Source organism: Ornithodoros turicata, chromosome 10 (genome assembly GCF_037126465.1).
Source record: "Ornithodoros turicata isolate Travis chromosome 10, ASM3712646v1, whole genome shotgun sequence".
NCBI classification, from domain to species: Eukaryota; Metazoa; Arthropoda; class Arachnida; order Ixodida; family Argasidae; genus Ornithodoros; species Ornithodoros turicata.
This window is the reverse complement of record NC_088210.1, coordinates 2,501,439-2,523,513: the sequence shown is the minus strand read 5'-3', so window position 1 is coordinate 2,523,513 and position 22,075 is coordinate 2,501,439. Positions and strand designations below refer to the sequence as shown.

General features: G+C 46.6%; 2 protein-coding genes across 9 annotated transcripts in view; one reads left to right on the top strand and one right to left on the bottom strand.

Annotated features, from left to right (window-relative positions):
- Positions 1-988: 988 nt before the first annotated feature.
- Positions 989-19,015, bottom strand: LOC135370309 (zinc finger protein 883-like). 2 transcript variants are annotated; one of them, XM_064604031.1, is made up of 3 exons: positions 18,791-19,015; positions 17,214-17,357; positions 989-3,406 (listed from the first exon to the last, which is right to left on the bottom strand). In XM_064604031.1, the coding sequence occupies exons 1-3, from the start codon at positions 18,915-18,917 to the stop codon at positions 1,704-1,706; spliced, it is 1,974 nt and encodes a 657-aa protein (XP_064460101.1). In that variant the 5' UTR covers positions 18,918-19,015; the 3' UTR covers positions 989-1,703. The 2 variants fall into 2 exon arrangements, with proteins under 2 accessions (XP_064460101.1, XP_064460100.1); XM_064604030.1 differs by lacking the exon at positions 989-3,406 and adding an exon at positions 6,461-9,135.
- Positions 19,016-20,971: 1,956 nt separating this feature from the next.
- The window catches only part of LOC135370379 (zinc finger protein 883-like), a 33,638-nt gene continuing 32,534 nt past the window's right edge, over positions 20,972-22,075 (top strand). For all 7 annotated transcript variants that reach the window (XR_010415319.1, XM_064604111.1, XM_064604113.1 and 4 more), the window contains exon 1: positions 20,972-21,164. The gene's annotated coding sequence lies outside the window, so the exon portion shown is untranslated. The remainder of the gene's footprint in view (positions 21,165-22,075) is intronic.

The window sequence follows — 22,075 nt, the reverse complement described above, 5'->3', positions numbered from 1 at the left end:
CATACAACGGCATTCACTGTACTATGGCAAATTCTGAATTGAAACGCCAACGATGCTTGGCTTTACCGCGAAAGTGGTGCAATGACACACTGGCGCAGCAGCTTCGGAACAATTATGCAATATACAGGGTGTCCCAGCTAAGTGTACACAGATTTTTTTAAAATATATCTAACACTTTTTCCAAGATGAAATCAATTGCAATATAGCATATGCTGAAGGGCACTCCCTAGGAGGGCATTAGTAAAGTCCAAAGGCAATGTCGTAATTAACTTTTATTAATTAACTTGTTAATTATAAAAGCTACAAAGTTGTCCCAATGAGAACATCTGTTCCTTTCGGACACCTGATATCATAGCCGTTTCCAGAACAAAAATCCGTTCGATGGATCGCCCGCAAAAAATTCGTGAAGGAACGCCATTTTTTCTTTATTTTGTTCATTGCGCTTCTTAGAAGACGCGTCTTTCCTTCATCCCCAATGTGAGAGGGAGAAAGAGCACACTATCGCCTCTCGCGTCCTGGAAAAAGATTAAAAGGAAACAGAACATGCAACCCAAGATAAGGCCAGTTCTGATAGAGTCACCAGATACATTTGTTTTTGTTTTGTTTCCGCAAGTTAAAGCTCGTCTTCGACGCATGAGGCGGTACTGTGCTCCTTCCCCCTCTCACGTTGGGGATGAAGGAAATACGCGTCTGCGAAGGTGCGCGACGAACAAAATAAAGAAAAAAATGGCATTCCTTCACTAATTTTTTGCAGGCGATCTATGGAACGGATTTTTGTTCTAAAAACGGCTACGATATCAGGTGACCGAAAGGAACAGATGTTCTCATTGGGACAACTTTGTAGCTTTTATAATTAACAAATTAATAAATGAAAGTTAATGAAGACATTGCCTTTGGACTTTGCTAATGCCCTCCTAGGGAGTGCCCTTCAGCATATGCTATATTGCAATTGGTTTCATCTTGGAAAAAGTGTTATATATTTTTTTAAAAATCTGTATACACTTAGCTGGGACACCCTGTATAGATAGATACCTACAATGTAGTGTTGCATAGGAAGCTTTTTCTCTACGTGAGACGAAACAGGCACGGAATACACGCATGAATTTTATAAACGCGGATATTTCTTTCGCTGGACAGGCGTTGACTACACATAATCGTTCGCATGCACATTTCCAATACATGTATAAAAACATAATAATTGGAAGCTACTCGTCCTACCGAAAGGAAAATAAATTAATTTAATTAATTATTGACTACCTGTAGTTCAACACCACAGCTTCATCGCCAGTCCATCACTTGTCGGCACGCTGTCGCGCCTATATTGATGCTCAGCATCGAGATACGCTTCATTAGTGGAAAATAAAACCGAATGTGACAGCGTCTATTCTCAAAATACTCCGACAGACGTTTGGGTCGTCCACATGGAGATTTGGGTTAATACTGTTTTACATTCCATAGCGCTTCTTTGGAATCTATTCTTTGGCCCATATCCTGTCCCGTTTCTCACGTGAATGCACTCTGAATCATCCACAAGGAGCCCAAGCGCAATAAGTTTTTTTCTTTCATTGGTCCATCCTACGCTAGACACAGACGATATGCAATCGCGAATACAGAACGGATCGGAAATCTGACAGCGGCCGGGAAAATGACTCGTGTGAATGCTAGAGAATCAGTGGGCGTTTTCAGACGCGTAGTGACCTCGTTTATGTCGGATATCCTCTCACTCCTTCCCGACTTGCTGCCGGCAGAAAACTGACTCGTGTGGATACAGGGTTATAGGGCTTTTCGCCTGTGTGTTCTCGCATGTGATGTGACAGACTCTTCATGTGGCTGAACTCCAATGCGCAGACATTGCACTTGTATGGCTTCTTTCCCGTGTGTGTTCGCCTGTGAGACCGCAGGTCCGCCCTCTCGCTGAACTCTGCAGGACAGAGATCACACTTATGGGGCTTGTCCCCCATGTGCGTCCCCTTGTGGCGCAACAGCATCGAGCTGCGGCTGAACTCCGCAGGGCAGACGTCACACTTGTATGGCTTCTCTCCCGTGTGTGTTCTCCTGTGACGCTGTAAGTCGTACTTCTTGTTGAACTCTGCAGGACAGAGATCACACTTATGGGGCTTCTCGCCCGTGTGTGTCCGCTTGTGGACATACAGGCTAGAGCTATGACTGAACTCTGCAGGACAGAGATCACACTTATGGGGCTTGTCCCCCATGTGCGTCCCCTTGTGGCGCACCAGCATCGAGCTGCGGCTGAACTCCGCGGGGCAGACGTCACACTTGTATGGCTTCTCTCCCGTGTGTGTTCTCCTGTGACGCTGTAAGTCGTACCTCTTGTTGAACTCTGCAGGACAGAGATCGCACTTATGGGGCTTCTCGCCCGTGTGTGTCCGCTTGTGGACATACAGGCTAGAGCTATGACTGAACTCTGCAGGACAGAGATCACACTTATGGGGCTTCTCGCCCGTGTGAGTCCACTTGTGGCGCAACAGCATCGCGCTGCGGCTGAACTCCTCAGGGCAGACGTCACACTTGTATGGCTTCTCTCCCATGTGTGTTCTCCTGTGACGCTGCAAGTCGTGCCTCCTGTTGAACTCTGCAGGACAGATATCGCACTTATGGGGCTTATCGCCCGTGTGTGTCCGCTTGTGGACATACAGGCTAGAGCTATGACTGAACCCTGCAGGACAGAGGTCACACTTATAGGCCTTCTCGCCTGTATGTTTTTGCTTGTGATACTTCAGCATCGCGCTTCGCCTGAACTGTGCAGGACAGAAGGTGCACTGGTATAGCCCCGCACTCATGTGTGCTTTCTTGTGATTGCGCAGCTTGTACCTCTTGTTGAACTCAAAACCACAGAGATCACACCTGAAGCTCTTCTTGCCCACGAGTGTGCGCTTGCGACGCTGCAGGCACATACTGTGGCTGGACTCTGCAGGGCTGAGATTGCACTCATGTGCGCTCGATGCGCATGCAGGTGCACTTACGTTCGACTTCTGCGAGCCTAGTCCCGTGCAATGTCTTGCGTGCACTCGCAGAGTTGACGCATGACGGAATGTCGTGGAACACTTGTCGCAGGTAAGTGTCTTTGTTTTGTGAGTTTTGACATGAACCTCCAAGTGGCCAGTGTCGATGCATGCAGCTAAACAAATGTTGGACTTATAAAGCCTGTCTTTCTCATGTCCGAACGTCGATGACTTGCTTGCCACTTGAGTCTCGCTCTGGTCTGAAGATTGCTCTGTGGGTCGACCGTCAGTGATGACTAGTGCATCGTTTGTGCACTGTGGTTCAACTGTTGTTGTGCCGATCTCGAACTGTGCACTTGAAGAGGAGAGACCTGAAGATGCGTGATCGCAGGTGCCTCTGAGCTCGTCCTTGACGTGAAGCCAACCGCTGCTTTCTTTTGCTCCTGAAATTGCAGAATGTGGACATTGAGAGCACAGACAGTTTTTGTAGTTGACTGACGTAAGCATAACGTTTGCTCACGGAACTAAGGCACAATACACTCCAAAAAATGTAGGGTTATATTAGAGGCCACATTATTTACGAGAGAGCGAAACCAAACAGTCATCTACCATTCATCCCACCCTCTCCCAGCAAAGAACGGCAGTATCGTCAAAAATTTGTTTTTCTTGCATTGTGCAGGGCCCAGTTTTTACACTCCGTCAGCGGAGCCCCAACGACTCAGGTCTATCACTCGACACTAAGTGGGCGGTCTCTACCGCACGCTGGCGGATGCTCAGCCGTCTACGAGAGCCAGCAGGGTTGGTGTGAAACAGCGTTTTGCTTCCGCTATTTGCAGGTTTCACGGTATGTGGTGGTAACCCTTCTATTTTTGCCTCGCGCGGAGCAACGTTTGCCAACCGAAATTCTAACGAGACCACCCACCCTTACCAAGCAAGCAACAACCACGACAGTGTCCGAGGCGGGGCTGCTCAGTGTTCCTTAAACATTCACACCACACCCATGCCAGGGGACGTACCACCATATATCACTTACATTTAGGTTAGATTCCTAGATTAATGGCATGTTCCCAGTTCAATCCCAGTTACCATATTAATGGCATGGCTCGCACTCTGCAAAGTACATGCTGGAGGGAGGTGGTCAACATGAAGGCAGTGCAGTATGTACTATCTCTGGGTACAACAAGTACTCATCGTGTTCTAGATGCTGATGACTTAGATGTAGATCGTGTTTAGATGTTAATGTTGGATTTCCTCCGCCAGAGACAAAAGCAAAAATTAAAATACAAGTAACGTTGGCATTAAGGTATAGCTAGGAGTATGTGGAATGGGTCATGAAGAATAAGAGGGTGTTGACGAGGCTACAGGATTATAAACTCTACTTGCATGACTCTATCAACAGCGAGTTGCGGAAAAGGCGCAGGCTAGATGCGGGTTGCCCGGGGCAACTGCAGCGACACTCCCAAAGTGATCCTTCAAGGAATCCTTTTCCCAATTTCTTGGAATCAACGGACCGCTCGCAGGCTGGTGCCACACTGACACAGCTGTGGAACATCTATTTTGGAGATGGATATAGTATATAGTACAGGTATATCTTGCCTTGGGGAGTTTCATCTGCCCCGAAACGTAGCGCTATTTCTTCGTGGTACGCTTATGGGCATTCTCCGAACAGCTCAGATCGGAACATCTCCAGTTCTGGAAAACCTAACGATCGCCAAGCCAGTGTCCGTTGTGCACATTTTTCTGCATATTCGCATTGGTCAATCACTTCTATATTCTATTGGTCATTTACGTCGTGACACCCCAGCCTCGCCCAAACATAGTTGCGGGTTCCGTCACCGACAAAGAATAAGAGTTGAAAAAATCTGCTTCTGAAGCACCAAACCAGAAACCAGATGCTGCATGAAAACGAGAATGTGTATGTACACCTTGTCTGAGATCTTACTTCGTCAGGCACCAATCTTGTCAGCACCATTTCGCTCTTGTCGACATAATTTGCGGAGTAGAACATGCGATTCTTGGAACCGAGAAACACTGCTCCTGTACACAGTATGACAGTGCCATTGCATATAATCAAAAATACAAAGAGCGGAAGTGAGCAAAAAAAATTTCCCGGTTTCACTCTTTTCACGGTCCGCACAGATGATGCATGCTTGCAGCACTGGGATATACAAGACAGGTAACATGACGGTGTAGACATACTGAAGCAATTTAATGCGGGACACCAAACTAACAGCATGCTCACAGGTGGCTGTACAGACGCCGCCGTGTGGCAGCGCAACCTCACCCTGACATACCTGCTATTATAGTTGTTGTTTTTTCGATTCAGATTTTTCATTAAAAAAACTAAGGGCTATAGACATCCAGATTTCACTACCATCATCTTTGGGCAGGCAGAAGATCTTGGCCATCTGTTGATCAACCGTCGAATGACTAATTACCTAAAAATCGTTAGTTAACTTTTTAATTGCAAAGGCTACGAAGTTGTCCCAATGATAACATCTCTTCCATTCGGTCACCTGATATCGCCGCAGTTTCCCGAACGGAAATCCGTTCGATAGATTCTCCGAAAAAAATTCGTGAAGGAAGACAATTTTTTCTTTATTTTGTTCATTGCGGATATTCGGAGACGCCTCTTTCCTTCACCCCCAATGTGAGAGGGTGAAAGAGCACACTATCGCCTCTTGAATCCTCAAAAAAGATTAAAAGAAAATAGAAAATGCAACCCAAGATAAGGGCAGTTCCGATAGCATCACCCGATATATTTGTTTTTGGTTTGTTTCTGCCAAGAAAGCTCATATTTGATGCTCATGAGGCGGCACTGTGCTCCTTCACCCTCTCACACTGGGGGTGAAGGAAAGACACGTCTCAGAAGGTGCCCATTGAACGAATTAAAGAAAAAAAAAAACGGTGTTCCTTCACGAATTTTGGAAAATTGGGACAACTTCGTAGCTTTTATAATTAAAAAGTTAATTAACGATTTTTAGGTAATTGGTCATTCAACGGCTGAGCAACAGATGGCTAAGAACGTCCACCGGCCCAGAGACGACAGAAGTGAAAACATGATGTCTATAGCCTTTAGTTTTTTTTTAATGAAAACTGTATTTTAAAAAAAAAGACACCCTGTATATACGATCCGACAACTTGCAACTAAATATTGTGTGCATGCGAAAGTGCTTCCCACACAGCACAAACGGTTCTCCTCCTTCCCTCTAAAGTGATCCAGATGTTGAACTAGCTGAATCCCATCTATGATGAACTATACCCCCATCGGCAACAAAAATATCATGCACTTTCCGAGGTCAACAACAGGGCAAGTGTGCTGATATGCCGTGAGGTAGTGAAGCATAGCCGCCCAGGGCCATCGTCTTTTGCAAGTTTTGATCTCTCGTACCCCTACACGAGCGTCTGTCAATGACCACTATTGTGATGTCATTAATAAATTATAATGCATTCCACAACAGATGCTCGCGACCGAAAAGGTAATTCTCAGGATTTTAGTTAAAAGTTGTTACATCTTGCAAAATTTCTTTATTTCAATGGTTTAGCAAAGTGAGGGCATAAAATAAGTAAAAAAGGTGTGTCTGTCACAGGGATAATGAAAAGGGAACAGGAATTTTGCTCGTGGAAATAAAGGATATAAAGCTGGGTTGGCATTTCACACCTGTGTGATGTCCTTTCCATGTTTGTTTGTTTGTTCCTTGGCACTGGGTACGGTGTTTGAGATTTCACATGCATCACCACCCAACCCAGCACCAATTCAACTCCCATCAACCTCCGTCTGTTCATGTGCTCGAGTCTCAAGTGAAACATCCAAAGAGAAGAATCAGGAGAAGCATACAAAAGAAAATAAGATACGCTGGGCATACAGATAGAATCTCTACAGCCTTTCTCTCCTGCGCCTTGCTGTGTGCTCCTTTAGGTCGAAAGGTTTAAGGACATGCAACGGAACAGACACTTGGATGCCTTCTCTCTTTCATGTGGCCGTGTTGACTGCAGTTGTACAGCTTCTATCCCAAGTGTGTCATGCCTACTTATGAAGCCACACATTCATGCTCTGCTGGTCCTCTGGCTTGTGTGTGTATGTGTGTGCTGTGGTTGAACTCTGCAGGACAGAGGCTCCACCTCTTCACACCCATATAAGTCCACCTACGGTATCACTGGACATCTGTGCTCTGGTTCAAGTTCGCAAGACACAGAATGCTCTTGTATGGCTTCTCGACCATGTGTGTCCACTTGTACTGCCCCAGGTCTGGACTGTGGCTAAATTCTGTCAGACAGAGGTAGCACTAGCAGGGCACCTCGCTCAGGTGTGTCTGCTTGTGACACCGCAATTTCGTGCTGCCGGTGAACTCTGCAGGACAGAGGTCGCACTTATAGGGCTCCTCGCCAGTGTGTTTTCGCTTGTGATATCGCAGCTTCGTGCTCTCGATGAACTCTGCAGGACAGAGATCACACTTGTAGGGCTTCTCGCCCGTGTGAATCCGCTTGTGGCGTGATAGGTTTCCGCTACTGCTGAACTCTGCAGTACAGAGATTGCACTTATGGGGCTTCTCTCCCGTGTGTGTCCGCTTGTGACTCAACAGGATAGAGCTACGGCTAAACTCTGCTGTACAGATGTCACACTTATAGGGTTTCTCGCCTGTGTGTTTTCGCTTGTGATATGATAGATTCATAATGTGGCTGAACTCCGCAGGGCAGACATTGCACTTGTATGGCTTCTCTCCCGTGTGTGTTCGCCTGTGGTACTGTAGACCCATTTTGTTGCTGAACTCTGCAGGACAGAGATCACACTTGTAGGGCTTCTCGCCCGTGTGTATCCGCTTGTGGCGTGATAGGTTTCCGCTACTGCTGAACTCTGCAGTACAGAGATCGCACTTATATGGCTTCTCACCTGTGTGTCTTCGCTTGTGATTCAACAGGATAGAGCTACGGCTAAACTCTGCTGTACAGATGTCACACTTATAGGGCTTCTCGCCTGTGTGTTTTCGCTTGTGATATGACAGACTCGTAACGTGGCTGAACTCCGCAGGGCAGACATTGCACTTGTATGGCTTCTCTCCCATGTGTGTTCGCCTGTGGCACTGTAGGCCCATCTTTTTGCCGAACTCTGCAGGACAGAGGTCGCACTTATGGGGCTTGTCGCCCATGTGCGTCCACTTGTGGCGCAACAGGCTGGAGCTACGGCTGAACGCTGCAATGCAGACGTCACACTTGTATGGCTTCTCTCCCGTGTGTGATCTCCTGTGACACTTCAGGGTGTCCCTCTTCTTAAACTCTGCAGGACAAAGATCGCACTTATTGGGCTTCTCATCTCTGTGCGTCCCCCTGTGGTCATAGAGGCTAGAGCTAAGGCTGAATTCTGCAGGACAGAGGTCACACTTGTAGGGCTTCTCGCCTGTATGTCTTTGCTTGTGACATTTCAGGATTGTGCTATGCCCGAACTGTGCAGGACAGAGGTCGCACTTGTATGGCCCCTGACTCGTGTGTGTTCTCTTGTGATCACGCAGCTTCTCACTGTTGCTGAACTCTGCAGGGCAGAGATTGCATTTGTATCGCTTCACGCCTGTGTGCTTCCGCTTGTGCCGGCACAGGCTCGTGCAATGGCTGAACTCTGTAGGACAGAGATCACACCGGTAGCGCTTTTTGCCCATGTGTGTCTGCTTGTGATGCCGCAGGCACATAGTGTGGCTGGACTCTGCAGGGGTGAGATCGCACTTGTATGCACTCGATGCGCATGCAAATGCACATATCTTGGATTTATGCAACCTTACTCCCATGGAATGTTTTGCATGCACTTGCAGAGTTGATGCATGACTGATTGCCGCGGAGCACATGTCAGAGGTAAATGTCTTTGTTTTGTGTGGTTTGAGATCATCTTCCAAGAGCCCAGTGTCAATGCATGTAGCCAAACCAACACTGCACTTATAAAGCCTGTCTTTCTCATGTCCGAACGTCGATGACTTGCCCGCCACTTGGGTCTCGCTCTGGTCTGAAGATTGCTCTGTCGGTCGACCGTCAATAGTGACTAGTGCAACGTTTTCGAACCGCGGTTCAACTGTTGTTGTGCTGGTCTCAAACTGTGCACTGGAAGAGGTGCAACCTGAAGATGCGTGATCGCAAGTGCTTCTGAGCTCGTCCTTAATGTGAAGCCCACCACTGCTTTCTTTCACTCCTGAAATTTCAGAATGTGGACTTTGAGAGCGCAGACAGTTTTTGTAGTTGACTGACGTAAGCATAGAGTTTGCTCACAGAACTAAGGCACAATATTGCACAAAAATATAGGGCCATATCGGAGGCCACATTATTTAGGAGAGAGCGAAACCATTCATCATCTACCATTCATCCCACCCTCTCCCAGCAACAAACGGCAGTATCGTCAAAATTTTGTTTTTCTTGCATTGTGCAGGGCCCAGTTTTTACACTTTGTCAGCTTGACCAAGACTTGGCCCAATCGTGTGATTTTTTAGTGGGTGGGCAATCGCTGCTGTATGCCGGCAACAGTTCGGCTGCCTGTGAGCATGGTTTGAAACGAGGTTTCACTTCCCCTATTTGCAGGTTTGATGCTAGGTGGTGGTGGTGGTTGTGGTGGTTACCTTGCTGCTTTGCCTCGTGCTAAACAAAGTTTGCCGACAGAAATTCTGACGAGACCATCCACCCTTAACAAACAAACAATATCCACGAGAGTGCCCAAGGCAAAGGCTCCCTCGGGATCCTTTAAAAATTTATTCAATGTCTCATGCCACACAAGGGTGCCTACCGCTATATATCAGTAACGCTCCTATAGCAATGTACACGCTCAAGGAAGGCACTCAACATGAAGACACTGCAGCATCTAATATTTCTCAGCATAAAAAGTGCTCCTCGTGTTTTATATGGTAATAAAAACACGTTGATCAACGTGCCCGCCTCTCCATCGGAGACATTTCCTCCGCCAGGGACAAACAAAAATTTGCACACTGGCACTTGATGTATGTGGAATGGGTCACGATGGTTGAGTGGGTGTTGAGGAAACAATAGGTTTATTGACTTCACTTCCATGACTCTAGAGTGAGTTGCGGAAAATGGAGAGAGTTGCGGAGATGCAGGCTGCCGGGGAGAACCGCAGTGTCACTCCCGAATTTTTCATTAAAGGAATCACTGAATCACTGCTGCACATACATGTGTGCTGTGGCTGAACTCTGCGGGACAGAGGTTGCACCTCTGCACGCCCACGTAGGTCCCCCTTGTAGTAGCCCTGGAGGTTTGTGCTCTGGCTCATGCTCGCAGGAACTGAGATTGAACTTGTATGGCTTCTCGTCCGTGTGTGTCCACTCGTGACACTGCAATTCCATGCTGTGCGTGAACTCTGCAGAACAGAGGTTAGGGCTTATCGCCTGCGTGTATTTGCTTGTGACGCCGCAGCGTCCTGCTATCGACTAACTGTGCAGGACAGAGATCGCACTTGTGTCGCTTCTTGCCCATGTGTGTGTGCACCTGTGGCGCAACATGATCCCACTACAGCTGAACTCTGAACTACAGACACCGCACTTGTAGGGCTTCTCACCTGTATGTTTTCGCTTGTGGCGAGTCAGGCTGCCCTTCAGGGTGCAGAGATCACACTTGTGGGGCTTCTCGCCCACACGTTCTTGCTTGTCACATGACAGGCTTGCGCTGTGGCTCAGCTCTGCGACACAGGGGTCGCACTTACCGGGATTCTCGCCAGTGTGTTTTCGCTTGTGATACGGCAGCCTCTCACCCTGGCCGAACTCCGCTGGACAGAGGTCGCACTTGTATGGCTTCTCGTCCATGTGTGTCCCTCCTGTGACGCCCCAGGCCTGCCCTCGTGCTGAACTCTGCAGGACAGAGGTCGCACTTGTGCGTCTTTTCTCCCATGTGTGCGCTTGTGATGTGACAGTGCCGTCCTGCGGTTAAACACTGCAGGGCAGAGATTGCACTTGTATGGCATCTCGCCAGTGTGTGTCCGCCTGTGGCGAGCGAAATTCGCGCTACAGCTGAACTCTGCAAGACAGAGGTCGCACTTGAAGGGCTTCTCACCAGTGTGTTTTCGCTTGTGGCGCGACAGGCTAAAACACTGGATGAACTCCGCTGTGCAGAGATCACACTTATAGGGCTTCTCGCCCATGTGTTTTCTCTTGTGATACAACAGGCTCGCACTGGAGCTGAACTCTGCAATACAGATATCGCACTTGTAGGGCTTCTCACCCGTGTGTTTTCGCTTGTGACACGTCAGAGCTGTCCTATGACTGAATTCTGCGGGACAGAGATCGCACTTAAAGGGTTTCTCGCCTGTATGTTTTCGCTTGTGATACCTGAGCATTGTGCTTGAGGATTGAGATTGCACTTGTATGGCCTCTCACTCGCGTGTGTTCTTTTGTGGTCTCGCAATTTCCTGCTTTTGCCGAACTCTGCAGGGCAGAGATCACATCTGTATGGCCCCATGCGTGTGTGTTCTCGCTTGTGATGTGACAAGTGCACGCTTTGGTGGAACTGTGCAGGACAGAGATCACACTTGAACAACTTCTTGCCCATGTGTGAGTGCCTGTGATGCCGCAGGCGCATATTGTGGCTGGATTCTGCAGGGCAGAGATCGCTCTTGTGCGTGCTTGATGTGCATGCAAGTACACACATCGTGGACTTGTGCAACCATTCTCCTGCGCAACACTTTGCATGCACCCGCAGAGTCGATGCACGACGGAATTTCGCGGAACACGCGTCGCAAGTAAATCTGTTTGTTTTACGAGTTTTGTGATGAAGTACCATGTGGCGAGTGTCCACGCATGTGGCGAAACAAATGCTGCACTTATACAGCATGTTTTTCTTGTGGTCTAATGTTGATGGTTTGCCTGCCTCTTGACTTTCACTCTGGTCTGAAGGTTGCTCAGTGAGTCAATCGTTGGTAGTGATCGTAGCAGGGTTTTTGAGTTGTGATCCAACTGTCGTTGTGCTGATCTCCAACTGTGCATTCGAAGAAGTGCAACCTGAAGATGCTTCATCGAAAGTGCTCGACCTTAATATGGAGCTTACCACTCCTTTTCTCTTGCTACTGAAGTTGCAGAAATCTGGCATTAACAGTACAGACAGTTTGATACAGTCCACAGCCGTTATTATGCCACTCGCTAGTATGATTTTAGGATTTAGGTTTTTTTAACGAGCTGCCCAATGAAATTTTCACCACCCAACGCAAGCAAGACTTGACAGCACATTTAAGAAATCTCCATTTCAGGTAGCCTTTGTGAAGTTTGTTTCCCGTGTCTGAAGACAGTTGCTGGGTGCTTCAATTTGCTTTCATTTAATTTGTTTCGCTCCTGATCATCTGGAACATATGAGGTCAATCATGCCGGTTTTATGTATTTTATGTAACATACAACAATGTCACGTATTATAGTTTTCATGCTCCAGGTAACTGCTGCTGATGTCGGTCCCTGTGTTAATATAATGTTATGTACTAAGTGAGAGCTGATGAATAAATGAAATGAAATGAAAAATGAAATGAAGATGACGTCCTCACTTTGTGACTGCTTTTCTAGGGAACGATTTCCTCCCCACAGGCGCACTGTGTATTTCTCCCTCGTTATCATGACAACTTGTTGACCACTGACAGTCGATCTCACTGACTATGAACAAACTCTTGAGGACAGTCAGGGGGGCGAACACTGGCGTTGTGCTTCTCTTATGACCACTGACCTTGCAGCCACTGTGTAACACAAAATACAGAGGGAGGGGCCTATGCGATGCGTGTGTGGATAGCATCATCCACAGCACAACCCCATTTCCAGGTGAACCCATTGTGAGACACAGCTCTTGCACGGAAAGCAGCGTGTATTAAAGGGACACTAAAATGCAAGAACAAGGTTGCACGCTACACTGATTTCGTGCACGTTACTACGCTACTGAGCCACAAACTAAATTCCACCGAACTCTTTATTGGTTCAGTGCCAGACCTCATTTCAGCTCATGCATCAGTGTTTTTAGACCATTCTGTGCGTGCAAGTGTGTGTCACACCATGGAGCAGTCCCGTCGAAAAATGTGGTGCGCATTGAAAAGCAGACGGGTGTCACTGTCCGAAGATAAATGTCGTCAGTCTGACATTTGCGAGAACTGTTGCGGGTACAATTCAGGGAATCGGTACTGAAAAATGAGCAGTGCACACCATGCCACTCATATACACAACACTTCGACCGGACCAGTTCCAAATACACGCGCCTACAACACGTATGCGCCTGCTTTTCCTGCTGCCAATCCTTGCCTCATGGGGATACCATTCACTGACGCCAAAGACGGTTCTGCTTTCATTGCGTTTTCTTCTAAACAGTAGCGCCGTGTGAACTAATCTTGCTGGCATTAGACTAATTGAAACACAGACATTCTTTCGATAGCAAGTTTTTGCATTTTGGTGCCCCTTTAGAGTACAGGACCATCGGACACTTGACCATTGTGGTCATCATCGACACAGGTAGCAGACTGAGCATGGCAGGAACGAAGAGCAAACGGACAGAATATGCAGTTGATAACACATGCAACATGAGGGGGGGGGAGGAGAACAGTATTTTCCGGCTGTTTCTCGTTTGCGCGACAATTCGCTCTCCGACAAAAATCTGTGGGAACGGACTTCGTTGTATCAACGAGTTCAGGCCGCAGCAACGTCGTACAAAAATGTGGCACATGCGTTGGAGGTGGCATTATTTATGGATGACTGAAACCCAACAGTCATCTACCAATTCGTTCAGCCACGCACAGAACTGAAGCATTCCTCAAGGCAGTCCTTCGACCGAATCACGCCCACTCCCAACAGGGGACGGCAGCACTGCTGAAAGATTGCTTGCTTCGAATTCAATCCCCTGGTGCAATCAGTGACCCCTCTCGCCTGCACTCTCCTTGGTGGAAGAAAAGTCTCGAGGAAAAACCTTCTCTACTGTTTCTCTCGCTCACGTGCTCTTGCTGCGAGATTACGAACCATTTCGGTGCCTTTTGTCACGTTTTTCCGTGAAGATGCTCTCCAATCATCTCTCTTTCCTCGCTCCATGCCGTTCTTTTTCCTAACAGCATGAGGTCCGAAAAACATCACGTATCACTCGCGCATTGTGAATACCACCTGGTAAACTTTCTACGCTTCGTAGCCGCGCTCGTTTTTTTCAAAACTCAGTGCACGCTGACGAACTGGAGAAAGCACAACGTGCACGAATCTACATTTAGGGAAGGCCTCGTCTTTATGCGGTCTTTTGTGCCGTCAAGATGGTGTCGCTCGAGTGAAGGTGAACTAGGTAATACGCGTTCCTGCACAGGCAGAGAGGAGAAGCTGCTAGGGCACAGACAATCTTTTATGACGTTTCACTTTTTCTTCTTGAGATATTTTTCGCTCCTGTCACTAAGACCCCCCTCAAAATTAAAGAGGCACCCCGCTTCTGAGGCTTTAAAATAACTGGAAGATAGAAGCAGGCACAACAAAACAAATAGGTGGACCATCTACGTTTTTTACCAACCATGTTTTGGCAACCATGCACCAGCCAACTGTCTGGAACGGAAGTTTATGTGCTAGATAAAGCAGGAGTGCACGATGAACAGTCCAGAATTTTATTTGCGAAATAAACCAGTTAGTGAGTTTTGCATTGACTGTTACAACAAAGCACGGTCAAGCTTCGTTTGCATGCACGTGCTCTAGTGCTAGTCTTGACCTCCCTCAAAGCTAAAAAAAAAGTACATGAAGTTCGGTGCACCTCCATTTTTAATGGCCGCACTCGCAACACCCCCCCCTTCCTCATCCGTGGCGCGCTCCGCGGGTCCACCTCATCACAGTTTAGGACTTCCTATGGTAGTTTAGAACAGGCAGTTCCCAAGCATCCTGGAACACATCGCGCATGGCTGTAGTAACTATCCCTTCTGCCTTGATGTCGGACTCCTGTTGGGTGTGTTCATCCACACTTTGGCAACAAACCCACAATGGGGAAAAAGAGTTCGTAATCGTTGCTGGACTGACTTTTTGAGACTCCGTGTTGTGTCTGTCCCCTTTTGCCCTAATCTCGGGGTTTAATATTATGCACGGGCTGACCTGCTCTCATGCGCACACACCAGCACGTGCAACGCAATGAGCAGTCTCCGCACTCCATACTCCCCTCGTGAGCTAATAAGCGACACTGTGCACGTGGAACGATGGCAGCAACGCAGACCTGATTCCAAAAAAAGAAAAGGAGAGGAGGAGAAGATGCATTCAGGTGGTGTCTGCTGATTGGCAGAAATAGTAGCTTGGTGCACAGTTTGAACCTGGAAAGCTGACAGCGGCAATTGTGGGCGCGCAGTTCAAATTATCCGTAGCGGAGCTGATTTGTGCGTGATTTAATGGGCTACCCTATACACTGATGTATATGGCGGTACCATGATAACTTTGCGTCCTCCAATTTGCGACTTTCCCTCGCAGTCTTCGCAGATTTTGAAGTCGACCATGATGACTTTGCGAATTAACCAGCAATCCAAATTAATGAGGTGCAAATTAAGGTGCTTTTACTGTATCTCAATGCCCCCCCTTCACTCGAATTCCCCCCCGTCTTCTACAATGCAGTAAGCGTAGTAAGCCAGCGTAGTAAGCTAGACGTCGTAAGCCAGCGGAAGGGTTCACGAAAGATGTAAACTGTCTCGAGCGAGGAGAGGTCTTGGTGCAGACACATCTGTGAATTCAGGAGCCATTATCTCTTTGTCTTCTGTGACAGCCTTCAGTATAAGTAAGGAGTGACTTTTTCGGGTTAAACCCGGCTATCCCTCTCCCCCAAACAAACCTGCGACCAATTCGGGTTAAACTCGAATTCTCCCCAAATTCCAGTCGCCACGTAATCCTGAAGTGACATTTCCGCTGAATACGAGCAGAGGTTGCCACGCGTAACACGTGTAAGAATGAGTCACTTGCGTTCCCATGTGTGTCAGAACTGCCGCTGCCTAAGAGGATTAGCGCTGGGAGGCAGTGATGGCCGGTAGTCAACTACTAGTTAAACTAGTATTTTGAGTAGTTAGCTAGAGTAGTTAGGTTACTGCAGGCGGCAACTACTTCCGATTTTGTCGCAAGCTTTACGGCACGATTGTGCTTCCGACTTTTACCTCGAGCTACTTGTTTGATGAGAACGGAGGTGCAGAGCAATTGTGCCATGCATGGTTACTAAATCTTCACGTTTATTGCTGCTTGTGGTTCACACTTGGGTGTCCAAGGACACTAGAGAATGGGATTGGTGTTGATGGTCAACGTTAAGTAGTTACAGATGTTGTTAAAATACACTGTAGTAGTTAAAGCAGTAGTTTTAACTACGTACCTGAAAAGTAGTTTGACTACTAGTTAATCTACTGTAGAAGTAGTTAGTGACCATGACTGCTGGGAGGCCACAAAAAAGAAAAGAAAACTTAGAAAAGGACCTGAAGGGTCACTATAATGCGAGGACAAGTTCATTTCAAATTAAGTTACATGCCACGTTAACTTCATACTTGTCATAAATAGAAACTTGGATTTAGTTACGAAGCCACAACAATAATTTTACCAGGTTATTTTTGGCTTCGCCACTAAGCAGTCAACGTTCCTTTAACTCGCGCATCGGGTGCTCTTAGTCCACGCTGAGTGCGCCACGCCGTGGAGCAGTTTCGGCGAAAAACATGGCCTGAGTTACAAAGCAGAGTTCCATCGCTGTCTGAAGGACGTTGCCAGTGGAAGATTTGCGATGACTGTCATAGGGATTCCGTAAATCAGTAACGAAAAATGTGAGACTAAAGCATGTGGCGCAAGTACGGAACAGTACAACTGGCCCCATTACAAATCCATACGTCCACAACAGACAGACACGTGTTTCTCATACAGTCTCATTGGATGACGCCAAAGACAGTTCTTTTCACTGCTTCTTTCTTCTAAGCGGTAGTGTTGCATGAACTAGTTTTGCTTGCACCATACTAATTAAAACACTCGCTCTCATTTGAGAACAAGTTGCATTTGCATTTTAGTGCACCTTGAATAGATAAGATGAGAAACAAAAACATCCCATAGCCCACGGATGCCCAAGTGATGTCGATTTCTCCCCAAATTGAAGACAGCGCCAGATTTTTACTGAAAAATTCACAGCCCAAGTATGAGCGAGCATGACAGGAAAGATGATACGTGAAAAACGTGAAATACGTGAAAGACAGATACGTGCTTGAGAGGAACCTCTCCAAAGCATATCTGTTGCATCACACTTTTTGTAGATTTTTTTTTGTAACTAAGTTAACTAATCGTTTTGTATCACCTTCTGATGCTGAGTCATGGCTGTATCCCACCTGGTCCAAAATTGCAGTGTTGTAAGGCTCTGTCTTCACTTCAATGATCAGATGTTCGTCCGAAGATTCCTCTCGAGGTTCTTCTTTAATTTGGATCATCCCTCGAGTTGCCCCTAAAGTTAGACAAAAAAGGTATTAGTAAGTCACGCAGCAAAGCTTCAAGCCACGTGATATGTAGTCATCTCTGTCCCCTTTCTGAATCTCGTTATGCTCTGTTACAACTCATGTGTACACATCACACACAAAAACAGCAGTCCAGAAAAACTTCCTTTTGTTAGAGGGGCTATCGGATATGAGAACACACATAAAACCCCGATACAGTAATGCTTGTCGCCGCTTAACAGACAACTTGGTCGTGTCCGAAAACAGCTTCAATAGTATTAAACAAACGAGTCTTAAAAACGTGTCTCCCTGCAGCTAGGCACACAAATGGGAGCAGGCGATTATCTCTCAAGTCATCTGCTCAGCTTTTGCTTGAGAGACGTCAGTCAATATGCTGATTTTCGCTCACCACTGCGAGTTCTTAAGGGGGAATCACTTCTGCGCGAAACAATAGAGAACGTTTGTTCGTACAGCGCTCAGAAACGGCGTAAAATATTGTGCATACGGAAGTACTGGTGGGTTCTCCTTGCTTTGCCCTTGTCAATGACGCATTTTGTACAATTCCGGGACTATCCGTCAATTTGTATTGAGCCCGAATTCGCAAATATTTTAGTGCGCAACACTCCACCGAGATGGCAGCACATGCTCGAGACGCGCGAAACTTTAATTTATTAAAAATCAACGACTCAACCTTGTCAAATAAAAAATACGTCATTGACTAGAGAAAAGCTAAGAGAACACGCCAGTACCAATCTTACGATGATAACTGAGTATTCATGTGTCTTGTGCGAATGAAAATCATCCCTAGATTTCTGAAGAAGTGATTCGCCCTTAAGTGACTTCGCTGTGTGGAACAAGATGTGACGCTCCTGGCTTTATGAACACGTCCGACACCATACACAAACAACAATACACCTGCGAGACGATCACAGAGCAGACGCATTCCACTAGTACTCCAGCCAGTCCAACTGCATAGGAACGACACCACCAATTTGTGTCGGATTTTTTCCCGTTATTATCAACGACCAACGCGGAGTAAAACTGCACTATAGTTTTAGAATCAACCGGGACGGATGCGACGGCCCCTTTAAATGACGTGAGACAGACAGATGCAAGACATTCCACAGAACATTTAGTCTGAGTAGCACAATGCTGAACAAAAGTTTACGGAAAACACTCCGCCGCCTTCCTTCCCGAGGGTGACACAGCAGCAGAGGATGGAACCGTACGGACTTGCAAACGGATAACCCTGTTACCTAGGCAAATCTCCGAAACTCCGTACGGTCCCATTCACTGCTAGCGTGTCCCTCTGGGGATGGAATGCGCTGAGGCGCGCTTCGTAAACTTTTGTCCAGCACTGTACATAGTTTAGACTATTCCATGTTCCTCAGGAATATTCCGGAAAGCATTCACCAACTGAGTACAACGTCTACAAAAATTTCACCGTAATTGTTGTCTCCCGATGAAGACGCGTTGCATTCCTGTTGCTGGCCCTGTTCTGGTAGGCTAGCGTCAAGAGGCTCCAATTTTACTTTTGTGAGTTGACCACCGAACTTTAGGGAGAGCTCCATCTCTCGGGGTTGAAAATCCCGAGGGCTGGAACTCGACGTCCCAAACACGCAGATCTCTGTCTCTTCGGATTTCTGTTAAAGAGAAGCCAAACTGTTGCCACCCTTTCCAAAAAAAGAAAATAACATAAACAGTTGTCAGAGGTTCACAGAATGGTGGAGATGTAAGCTTTATGCAACACCAGTGTGGCATATATCTAACCGCGATCAAAGTACAGCTGAACTTTTGGAGTGCTCGCAACTTCCCCCCTGTCGGAGAGATCTAAAATTGCTAGATTAAAGGGACTATGAAATTTCCCGAACCCCCATACGTTTTTTCGATGGAAACTGTTCTTCCCGCAGAGAAACTAATATGCCACAAATTTTTCCGGACGAAATCGCTCCACTCTGCGAGGAGCGCGCGCTGGAAATGTCTCTTCCGCGTTCCTCCTCTTCCGCGCATATTTCCCTGCCGATGGTGTAACTGTACGGACCGCTCTTCGGTTCCCCGTTACGTCACCAGTGTTGCACAATGGCAAGTAATGCCGCGAGCTCGCGCTGTGGCTGCCGCCACTGCCGAAATCTGCCGATCGCGCTAAAGCTGCTGTCATGGAGATTTCCACTCCCGATGAACGCATACGCGGGATCCTACGGCGCATGCTCCTGGCAGGATTCCTCGGCTCGGCAACACGTCACGATGACGTGTTGCTGAGCCGGCCGCGGTCGCGTCTAGTTACCCGTTGTGTCTCCGCTCGGCAGCTCGTCACGGCGCGGCGCCAGCTGTCCTCCTTTCGCCGCTCCGTTTAAATTCGCTCCCGAGAAATCCGCTCGCGCGACGAAAGTAAAATTTCGGTTCTAGACACAGAAAAATGTCTTCTTTCGAACGAAACGAAGAAAAAAATCGTTTCATAGTCCCTTTAAAGTTCTTTTTTGCGTTGTTGGGAGAAAACAGTAAGCTCGAAGCGCACAAATATGTATCTTACCATTCAAGAAGAATTCAAAGAAACAAACATTCTAGGCATATTACACCCATAAGCTATCACAATGACTGCTTCAGGTACTCTTACTTTGTACGGGTTATTAATGAATAGAACGAATTACCGGACAGTATTGTGACGTCCCAAACGGCATCTGCTTTTGTTTCAGAGCATCAATCATATTTGTGTAATCTGTGAATGGCCATCTTAGCCAAGTATAATGTATATATTGTGATGTCGTGTGTTGTTGATTTTTCTATCTTTTTTTTTTCTTGATGATACATGTTTCTCAATGTATCCACTCCTACAATGACGTGCTTAGGAGGTTAGTAGTATATGCAAATAAATAAATAAATAAATAAATAATCTATATTGGGGAGACACCCAGGGAAGGATAACGGACATATTTTCATTACCGTTTCCGTTTTTGGTACTGCTATATTTTCGTTTCCATTATCCGTTTCTGATACCAGCTTTTGAATTTCGTTTCCAGTAATGGAACAGCTGTTATACAGCTGCTGACAACACCCTGTTTTAACCCCAGTGCTACTTCGCTGCCACGCGTACACAAGTAAATTGACGTCGTTGGGGCGAGCACATCTTGCAAGATTTTTCAAAGAAACGTAGGAACATGGCTGCAGTCACTCTGAGTCCAGAAACACAAGATGGGCGTAACCTTCATCCAATGTCACACTCATAGGCCGACCCTTTCGGTAGCAAACCATACTGCCATAACCACGGCAAAATGAAAAAAATGTAAAAAAGAGATAAGGAAATATAGGCTGTTATCCTCGTGCTATGGTGGAGGAGAATGCGTGGAGTCCATGCTGCATCTCGTATATATGGGTTAGATGTCATGAAGTTATGAGGACTACGAGGAGAAGGTAAGCGGGGGATGCACCCTCGAGACCCAATATTTCTCTTTGTTCCCACGATCTCCTCTAGTATTTAGAGCATTACAGAGAATGAAGCCATCAAAATACAAAAATAAACTGAAAAGTCACTGAAATGATATCGCACAACAGGAACAGCCATTACCCGAATTCAGTACTGGACCATAATTTTCGCTTCCGGTAACAGAGGACCATGGAATGCGTTTCCATTATCGCTTTTAAAGTGTGAATCTAGGTACTCCTTGTTATTATTATTTATGAGATCCTTCAGCGCTAACATGCTGCTCCAGGATCGTCTGGGACGAACAACAATCGGGGAAGCACCCGGAACAGAAGAACCTCAAGGAACAGGACGGAGACACCCATGCACAAGCAAGTGTGAAAAACCAGGCTTCAGTTCAGTGAGTTCTATATCTAGCCGTGTGACATCGGCCTGCTGATGTTGCAACGGGTGTTCTAACTTTTTTGCTAGTTTTCAAAACTACAATGAAGCCTGAATACATGTTCCTTTGAAAGGAAAGCTATCAGGACTGTAATCTTTATGTGGATACAAGCAGAAAGAACTGCATCAACATTAAGGTGCACATGGTGACATGTTCTCTGGTGTTCTAGTTTTTATAAGTGTGTGTAAAAACATCCGAATAACCGACAGAAAGAACCTCGATTCTCTGAAAAGAATTTGAAGAACTGTCCACATAGGGTAAGGCAGGTGGCATTGTCTCGGCAACATCACCTTCATGGAAGACTTTGACTACTCTCATGTAGGTGTTTGCCCAGGATGTCTTCCCCAATAGCCAGCAATCGCAGTATTCTTTTATTCCTAGTTAGTACTACGCAATCCACGTTACCTCTCCAAACACACATGGTCCCAAGCCCATGAAAATATAAAGAAAATTCATTACGAGCTAAACACTAGTGACATGTGATCATGGAAGCAGCAGACGAGGTGGATAGCATCCGGGGGAATTTAACGGAATCTTTTTCGTTTCCGTTACAGTTAGGGATGAGCCAACGGAATCCTTCAATCCCGATTGCAATAAACAGCGAGTCAAACCTTATGAATCCACCAACCGCATTTGTTTTTTGTGTTTTTTAATTTACACATGAGGAGTATGCCGAAATCCTGATTTGCTGATGGCTGGCTTTCTGGTTTGTCTCTTTATATTGCTTCGGACTGAAACAGTTTAGGAAAGAACTCTTAGTTTACAAGCTGTAAATTAAAGTGGCCTGGCTTTTCGATTGTTTCCCAGATTTATGGAAAGAATGCGGACTCGAGAGTTTATGTAGTAGTTATTTCCTGTAGTGGATGAAT